This window comes from Chrysochloris asiatica, unplaced genomic scaffold (assembly GCF_000296735.1).
Source record: "Chrysochloris asiatica unplaced genomic scaffold, ChrAsi1.0 scaffold00010, whole genome shotgun sequence".
Taxonomy (NCBI): domain Eukaryota; kingdom Metazoa; phylum Chordata; class Mammalia; order Afrosoricida; family Chrysochloridae; genus Chrysochloris; species Chrysochloris asiatica.
The window spans coordinates 33,998,323-34,007,805 of NW_006408528.1; the positions used below are offsets into that span (position 1 = coordinate 33,998,323).

General features: G+C 43.7%; 1 protein-coding gene across 1 annotated transcript in view; it reads right to left on the bottom strand.

The window, feature by feature from the left end:
* PTPN12 (protein tyrosine phosphatase, non-receptor type 12) overlaps positions 1-1,048 on the bottom strand; it is a 112,065-nt gene extending 111,017 nt beyond the window's left edge. The window contains exon 1 of the mRNA XM_006834359.1: positions 862-1,048. Coding sequence (XP_006834422.1) covers positions 862-960 — 99 coding nt within the window. The 5' untranslated portion in view covers positions 961-1,048. The remainder of the gene's footprint in view (positions 1-861) is intronic.
* Between the last annotated feature and the right edge of the window lie 8,435 nt (positions 1,049-9,483).

Here is a 9,483-nt window from a genome sequence, read left to right on the forward strand (position 1 = left end):
GGGGGGGGGGGGGCGACTGGGAAGGTTATCTCCCAGTTCAGGGCTTCGGCCGGATCGTCGCCTCCGCCCCACCAGGACTATTGTTCCCAAGTTCCCCACCCCCACCCCGGATAGGAAGTGATAGTCACATCCCCTCCGCCTTCGGCAATAGTCCCTAGGGAGTCCGGAGTAGGCTTCCTTCTGGATAAACAGACTCACACACTTCCCTCTCAACCTGAAGTCACACTGACCCTAAGACCACCTCAAACCTGGGTCTCAGGAGAGAAGACATGGGACAAGGGTAAATGGAAATAAGGCAAACCATGAGCTTCCTTAGAGACAACCCTTTCCAAGCACTGGAGATACTAATTGGGAACCCAGAAATGTCAGAAGTCCTACCTTGCCCACTTCCGAGACCACCTTGGGCAAAGGATCCCCATGAGTTCATGCCAATCTCAACACCCTTGTCCCTCGTCAGCCGCAATCTGCTCTCCACCCTGGTCACAGCCAGATACCCTGCCTCGACCACCCCGGGAGGGACAGGAGAGGGGAGGTGTGTAAAACCGAGGCTCCCCGGCCCCCCCACCCCCCGGCAGCACCTCAGTCGCCTCCAGCTCCAGGCCAGAAACAATAGGTGGTCGCAGGCGGCTGTACCCGGTGCGGGCTCGACTCAGAGGCCGCTCCCTTCGTCCCGGTGCCCACGGAGGGGGCCCGAGGGGCGGAGACGGTCTCACCTCCCGCCGGCTTCGGGGTGGCTGCGTGCCCCCGCCGCCCCTCTCCCCACTGCCGCACACAAAGCGCCGGCTGCCCGGGCGGGTTGGGCGAGGCGGCGGTGGGCTCCCGTGCAGGCAGGAGGAGGCGACGGCGAGCGGAGGGACTCACCATGAAGTCCCGGGCGAAGTTGTCCTCCCCATTGTGGTCCGGACTCTTCATGGCCTGGACCCTCTGGATGAATTTCTTCAGGATCTCCACTTGCTCCATCCTCCCGCGTCCCCCCGGCTGCGGTCGCTGGCCCCCCCGCCGCCGCCCGCCCGCCCGGCGCAGAGCCCGCTCCGTCTTCCCCAGCTCGCTCCCCCTTGTCCGTCCCCTTCCTCCGGACCCCCGCCTACCCTCGGCGTTCCCTCCCCCTCTTCTCCTCCTCCCCACCGCCCAAGGCGGCGGCCGTGGCGGCACCGGCCCGGCTTCCGACACCCAACTTCCAGGAGCAGCCGCAGCTCTCCACTGTCTGAGGCGAGCTGCTGCGGCTAGCGCCAGCCCCAACCCCCAGCTTGCTCCATCCTCCTTCCCCGCCCTCTTCTTCGGTAGGAGACGCCACCACCGCCTCAGGAACACAGCTCTCCGCTCGCCCTGCCCCCCCACCCCCGGGTCCCGGGTTCCTCCTCCCACCTCCCCCCCCCATGCAGCCGCAGCCGCCTCTCTCCACGGGCGCGCCCCCGCAACCAACCAGACGCGCGACCCCGAGCCGCGGCTCCGCCCCAAACGCTAGACGCGCAGATCCGCCCCGCCCACCCCGCCGCCAAGGCCACGCCCCAAGCCCGCCCACCGGCTTCAGCCGGGTTTCAAGTGATTGGGAGGCGTTTAGGCTTTTGGTGAGTCGCACTCCACTTCCGGGCGTAATCCCGCCCCGTAGATTGTAGGTTTGAGAAGAGCTTAGAGTAAAGTTGCTTCCTCTGGAGGAAGGAATTCAACTCTGTGCTGGGCGAACCCTAGCAGATCGGAGTAGGAGTTTAGTTGGAACTTGCGATTTCATCGTCAACTTGCAGGGAGAAAGTAGATTTCAAAGAATGCTTCAGCGCCGTCACCAACCTTGGCCTGGGACTACAAGTCCCGCCTGCGGAGTCACGGAGTGGGGGTGGCGGAGGGCGGTGGTGGGACGAGAGGCATGCCGGGAACTGTAGTAGCGTCATCTCAACGTTCAGAGCAGGTGTGTGGCTCATCTTGTTCTAAAGGCTTGGTTAGAATTTACTGCAATTAGGCCTTAGCAATTTAGGAATCTAAATTGGGGGATTGCTATGGCTAAGGGAAGCGTTACGTTTCTTAGGGTAAAGTCTGAAATGGCTTTGTGTTATTGGGCACCAACCCATATTTAGGTAACAAAAGGACTTTTGCTCTTTGCAAATCCATCTAAACCCTGTTGACCAAGCGCCAGTGTGCCCTAATACAAACCGCACATTTGAATACATACCACACCTTTGAAGAGAACTTGTTCTCTTGCTTTCAGATAAGCAGCAGCACTTGAAAATTGAATGACCTTTCTTCATAGAGCAGACCTTATAAATCTTCTAGTAACCAGACACTATCCTTTCTGGTCTAATTCACCATTTTACAAATAGAGTGATTTTCCCAAGGTCCCCCTGCAATTTTTAAGCAGAGCTTTTTGCTTCCATGACTCAGGTCCATTTGCTTCCACGACAATACATATTGCACCTCAATGAAGAATGTAAACTTATAGTAATGTGACAGACGTATAGGATTTGATCTGTAGACGTATTTTGGTCACATAGTCTCACAGCATTCTTTACAAATCAGATTGGTGAGAGAATTTGATTAAAATAGAAACCATCAAGTTCTCCAGATGTTTGTTTAGAGGCACCTTGGAACTTAATGAGAAACTCTTTAAAGAAGATAGTTGTAACAAGAAACAATTTTGTTCTTTAAAAAAACAATTCTCTTTAGATTAGTATAACTAATATATAAAATGAAGATTCCCTCAATCCACTCCTCTCCCCGGAAACATGCTGTTACAATTGTGCCCTTCCAAATCTTTTTCTATGTATGTGGCTATATGTACAAAATACATTATTGTTCTGTGTTTTTTAAATTTCACTTCTTGTTGTTAATGCTGTTGAGTCGATTCTGACTCACAGTGACTCTGTAGAGGGTTTCCAAGTAGCACCTGGTGGGTTTGAACTGCCCACCCTGTATTTCCAGTCCCGTGCTGATCCTATGGCGCCACACCAGGAATCCGAAACTCATGTAGAGTAGTAGTTTGATTTCTAAGGTAAATTTTACTTCAAGTAAGAGTCTGGAGTATTTTACTTTAAACAGATATTGAGGCTCAGTTTCACTGGGTATAGGAAGAAGTCAGGCTCTGGCTTGATCATTTCCCATATCTCCCCATATCTTTCCCCCTAACATTAGGATATAAGTGAGACTGTAGGCAAAGCAATAAGTAAGTGCTAGATCAAGAGTGCTTACACTTTTGATGCCAAAAAAATGTTCAAATTAGGTGATGATTGATAAAGAACTAGTTGTGCAGACAAGTTGTATAACAGTCTAGTGATAGATCCCTGGAAAATGTTACTTGTCAGAGGCATTGAGTGTCATTTTGGCTAATGTTTTTGCTTCTCAGTGTTTACTTTTCCTCTTATTGGCAGGCTTCTGTCTCTCCCTCGTGACACTTGGCTGTTTCTTGCAGCTACCTTTGACATCTGTAGGTTAGGGAAAACAAACACCAAGTACATCTATAGATTTTTATATACTTATTTTAGGTTTAGCAATGCTTTCTTTAGTACCTAATTCGTTTTTTGTTCTTTTTCACCTGGTTGTCTCTTGTTTAAATCAACAGGTATTTTGGAACACCTTAAAATATGAGGTGGAACATATAAAAATGTCTTAGGGGAGGTCCTGGGTTGGGCAGATGGTTAAGTGCTATACTGCTAATTCAAAGGTTGGTGTTCAGACCTACCCAGATGCTCCTTGGGAGTAAGGTTTGGCAGTGTGCTGCCGAAAGATCACAGTCTTGACAACCCTATGGAGCAGTTTTCTGTCCACATAGGGTTGCTGTAAGTGGACAGCAGACAACATAAGTTGGTAGCAGACAACAACAACATCCATGGTGGAGTCTATGGGTAGTACCAACGTACTCGGCTGTTGACCAAAAGGTTGGAAGTTTGAATCTGAAGAAAGCACCTCTGAAGAAAGGCCTGACAATGTATTTATGAAATAAAAAGTAAAATGTTGCAGAGATAGCTTCTTCACCTAAGGAGCTTATAGTTTAGTTCATGAGACAGCCCAAGTACTAAATTTGTACTTCCTTTAAGTTAACAAATGCCAACTGAATGATGACAGTGAGTGCTACAGTTCTGAGGAGAGAAGTGTGGACTAGGTTAACAGAGTATTAGGTGTCTCAGAGGTGGATCTTGAACTGAAATTAAGCTTGAACAAGAAGTAAGAAAACTCAGGCAAGGGAAATAATGGGACAAAAGCCTTTAAAAGATTAAATTTAAAGTGTGAAGAACTTTTATTGAAGACCAAAGACTTCAGAGTAGGCTGCCTCTGGACTTTGTCGAGTGTGGAATGCCTGGTCAAAGATTTGGACTGGATCATATAGGCAGTGGGAGCCACCAAAGGTTTCTGAGCAGAGAAGTAACATGAAAATTATGAAAACAATGATCTGGCAGTATTTTTTTTTTTTTATGAATGAGAAATTAGGAAAAGTAGAGAACAGAATGAGAAATATCAAGACCCAATGCATGAAGGAACAAAAGTTGTAACTATAATCATAGCAGCGCAAATACAAACAAATAGATGGAGGTGAGAGAGATGGAAAGAGCTCACAGAACAAGAGAACTTACTAAGAGGGCAAGAACGTGGTAGAATTTTTGAAGGACTTATATTAACAGTCAGATTGGCCAAGTTCAGAAAGTTTGACAGGCACAAGACTGTTGATGGTTTGGATAAAGGACTACTCTCATACACAGATGGCGAGAGTAATCGGCACAGTGTCTTTGGAAGACAATTTGGCAGTACCCAGTGCCGGTAAATTAACCCCAAGTACATAATTACCCTGTAGGACACACTAGTTTGTTTCCTACCGTTTCTGAGACTGTAAATCTTTATGAGAGCAGATAGCCCATCTTTATTCAGTAGAATAGCCTGTGGGTTTGAACCACCAACCTTGTGGTTAGCAGTCCAATGCTAAACTCACTGCTCCATCAGGACTCCTTAATTAGACAATAGATATATCATAAATGTATCATATATACACATTGACCCCAAAATTCCTTTTATAAGAATTTATAGATACATTTACAGCAGTGTACAAAAATATATGCTTATTACAACCATATTTGTAATGACAAGATTGGGTGCAGCTTACTTGCATATCAAAAGGACACTGGTTAAGAAACAAAATCACACACACATTGAAGTTCTGCAAAGCTGTATCTATTGAAAAATTAAGTAGATCTGTGGTGCTGTGGATGAATGCACTGGACAGCAAAGTCCATTTGAACCAAAGTTGGCAGTTCAAGCTCACCAGCCACTCCTCGGAAACCCTATACAGGGTAACTATGGGTTGGAACTGACTCAATGGCACTTAACAACAACAACAATAACCTTAGTCTTTGAAATAAAAAAGTAAAATGTTGTAGGGATAGCTAGTGTGGCTTTGTGGCTTTATGTGAGGGGACTGCAAGGTTGGTTTGAACTTCAAGGTTGGCAGCTCAAGATTAGCAACAACATAGATGTTTATATGGAATGTTGTTGTTGTTAAGTGCAGACAAGACAGTTCTGACATTTAGCGACCCTGTGTAGGGTTTCTGAGGAGCTTGAACTGCAGACCTTGAAGTTCAAACCGACTTTGTAGTCCAGCACATTAAGCCGCACCCCACACCAGGACTCCTAATATGGAATTGTTGTTGTTGTTAAGTGCTGTTGAGTCAGTTGCGACTCATAGTGACCCTGTATAGGGTTTCCAAGGAGCAGCTGGTGAGCTTGAATTGCCAACTTTGCAGTTCAAACCACCCTTACAGTGCAGTGTGTTAACCCACAGCTCCACACTAGGACTCCCCAAAATATACTTGTTAAATGGGAAAAGCAAAGCACAGATAATATTTTGCTATTCTTTCATTTATATAAAATTAAAATGTGAATAAAAATGCTTGGACATCAATAGATTTTTTCTCTCCTTCTGAAGAATCGTTAAAAATCTGTTAATTGGTTGACTCTAGGAAGGGCTTGGACATATTCTATAGCGAGGAGACAATTTCCAATATTCTGAATATTTCACCATGTTCATATATTGCTTTTCCAACAAATGAAAATCTATTTAATTAAAAAATATATTTTAGGGAAAATGGTAAATAAAGGGAAAAGGAGGCAGATATTGTTTGAGGGATTTTTAAAATAGTGCATGAAAGATCAAGCTTCAGAATGTCCAGTTACCTATATCATAACTCCCTTCTCAGAGAAATTGACTGTCCTATCCATCCTCATCTATGCCACTCACTCATATATGCCAAGAAATTTGGAAGACAGCTACCTGGCCAACTGACTGGAAGAGATGCATAGTTGTGCTCATTCCAAAGAGAGGTGACCCAGTGGAATGTGGCCATCATCAGACAATATCATTAATATCACATACAAATAAAATTTTGCTAGAGATAATTAAAATATGGCTGCAACCATACATTGACAGAGAAGTTCCAGAGGTTCAGGCCAGATTCAGAAAAGGATGTGAAATAAAGAATATTATTGCTGATGTCAGAGAAAGCAGAGAATACCCCAAAGATGTATACTTGTGCTTCATTCACTACACAAAGGCTTCGATTGTGTGGATCACAACAGCTGTGGACAACATTGTAGAGAATGAGTATTCTGGAATACTTAATTTTGCTCATGAGGACCCTGTACATGGACCAAGGCAGTTGTTCAAAAAGAACAAGAGAATACCGAATGGTGTAAAATTAGGGTAGGTGTGCACCACGGTTGCATTCTTTCACTATACTTATTCAATCTGTATGCTGAGCATAATTCGAGAAACTGGATTATAAAAAGAAAAATGAGGCATCAGGATTGGAGGAAGACTCATTAACTACCTATGATATGCAGATGATACAGCCTTTGATATGGGTTGCACCTCAGTGAATCAATAAATAACATCCATATAAATGGAAAAAAGATTGATGTTATCAAAGACTTCATTTTGCTCAGATCAACCATCAACATTCATGGAAGCAGCAGTCAAGAAATCAAATGACATATTGCATTAGGCAAATCTGCTTCACAAGACCTCTTTAAAGTGTTAAGGAGCAAATATGTCAATTTAAGGACTAAGGTGAGGCTGATCCAAGCCATGGTTTTTTCAATAGCCTCATATGCATGTGAAAGTTGGACAGTGAATAAGGAAGACCATAGAAGAATTGGTGCATTTAAGTCATGGTGTTGGAGGAGAATATTAAAAGTGCCTTGGACAGCCAAAAAAAAAAAAACAAACCAATCTATGTTGAAAGAAATACAGCCAGAATGCTTCATCTGTCATATTTTGGACATATTATTAGGAGGGACCAGTCCCTAGAGAAGGATATCATGTTTGGTATAGTGGAGGGTCAGCAATAAAGAGGAAAAGCCCCAAGGAGATGGATTGACACAGTGGCAGCAGCAATGGGTTCCAACATAACAATGATCGTGAGGTTGATGCAGGACTAGGCAGTGTTTCATTCTGTTGTACAGAAGGTCACTATGAATAGTTACCGGCTCAGTGGCACCTAACAACAACAACAACAATAATATCCATCCTCGGCCACAGGTAAGGGTTTGGACACTTGACCCAGGTTAACTAATCTATATAGATTGGCCGGGAACCTGTGACCTGGCGTTGGATAATTTGGGTCAATCAATTCTCACTAATGAAATCTGAGCTCAAAAACCTAGAAAGAATACTCATTAAATAACAAGGGCAGAAGCTAAGTGTATGTCAAGAGATAGAATTACGAGTTTGGCTGAAGTTTTGTGAGAGCTGAAATAATGAATAGAAAGTATAAAGAATCTGGCTCGTTAAAAGATTCAGCAAGCATGCGGAGAAATGGAAAGATGTCCTAATATAACCCATGTCATCGTCATGACAGAGATGGAAAGAATCTCTGAATCATCCAGCCTTCCTGATGACTTTTCAGGACAGATTTGGTACTAATGATATTAATTCATAGGTAAAACTTGCTTTTTCTGAAACAAAATATAGGGCAATCATAAAGAGCATCAGTTCTGAAGTCAGAGAGATGGTTTAAAACGTCCATTGCTTACTCAGAAGAAATTAGTTCACCTTTCTTAGCCTCAGTTTCCTCATTTAAGCCACTGCCTGGTGCCATCTTAATGAGGTGGTTTTTTTTTCAGAATTGGGATGCTACAGGTTTCACTTAGTGATACAATAAGAACTCAGCAAAGGTGGTTGTTGTTGCTAAGTGCTGTTGAGTAAGTTCCAACTCATAGTGACCTTCTGCACAACAGGAACACCATGTGATCCTGCAACAGTCTCACAATTGTGACATTTAAGCCTGGTGCTGCTGCCACGGTGCCAATTCATTTCATTGCGGTTCTTCCTCTCTTTCACTGACCCTCCACTTTACCTAAGATAAGAACTTAATAAGCAAAGGAATGATTATATTTCTGTATCTTGCCTCTATACTCTTTAAGCTCTTTTCTACTCACTAGTCACATTCACTCTGATAAATAAATGCATGAGGAATGTGAAAAAAGCAAAACATCAAGATTTTTTTTTTTTTTAATCTCTTCTTAATCATTTTGTGAAGGTTTGAGTGGGAAGGAGTTTAGAACTAATAATCCACAAGAGGCTTCAGGATAATTTCCCTGTTTTATAGTCATAGTATACCTTTCCCTTTTAGTTCAGTAAAAGTAATGTTTCATTTCTTTATGTTGTTGTTGTGAAGTACCATGGAGTTGGTTTCAACTCATAGTGATCCTGCACAGGATTTCCGAGGCTGTAAATCTTCACAGGAGCAGAAAGCCTCATCTTTCTTCCGTGGAACAGTTGGTAGTTTCGAACTGCCGACCTTGAAGTTAGCAGCCCAATTCATAACCATTACACTACCAGAGTAGTAATTTTTAATTTTTGGAATATTTTTGAATCTGTTCTCTTATAAAAATTACCTTTGTTAAACTTCACAGCATTTTGGTTCTTTGTGAATTCAATTACTTTTGTTATTGTTGTTTTACAACCCTGGGGAATAATTTGGTATCATTTCTTGATTAATAGATGTAGAGACTAAATAAAACACAGAGAATGAACATGACTAGCCCTCTTGTAGAAAGCAAATGTCAGACGCATGACCAAAACTCACAGGGCCTGTGTTTCCAGCTTGTTGCATAAACCATTGAGTCACAGCAATTTTATATCTGGAGTAATGTAAGTGAAACTGCAGATGAAGTTTCAAGCCATTCATGAGATGCTCCCAGAGTGGCACTTCTCATGTCTGCTTGCCATTTAATCATGCTTCCTCAGTCCTTTCTGTTCTCGCAAACTAAAGGACTCATAGTTGGAAAGTTATGAAAGTTAAGTGAATAAGAGGCAGGGAACTTTTTCTCAGTTTTTTCCTGTATCCCCTTAATTCCAGACTCCTGGTGTGCTGCTGGTGGATAAACATTGGTCTGCTAACAGCAAGGACTGCAATTCAAACCCACCACCTGCTCCTTAGGAACCTTATATAGGGTCGCTGTGAGTAGGCTCAGCATTGTTATCTTCATTTTTATGCCTCTATTATGCAA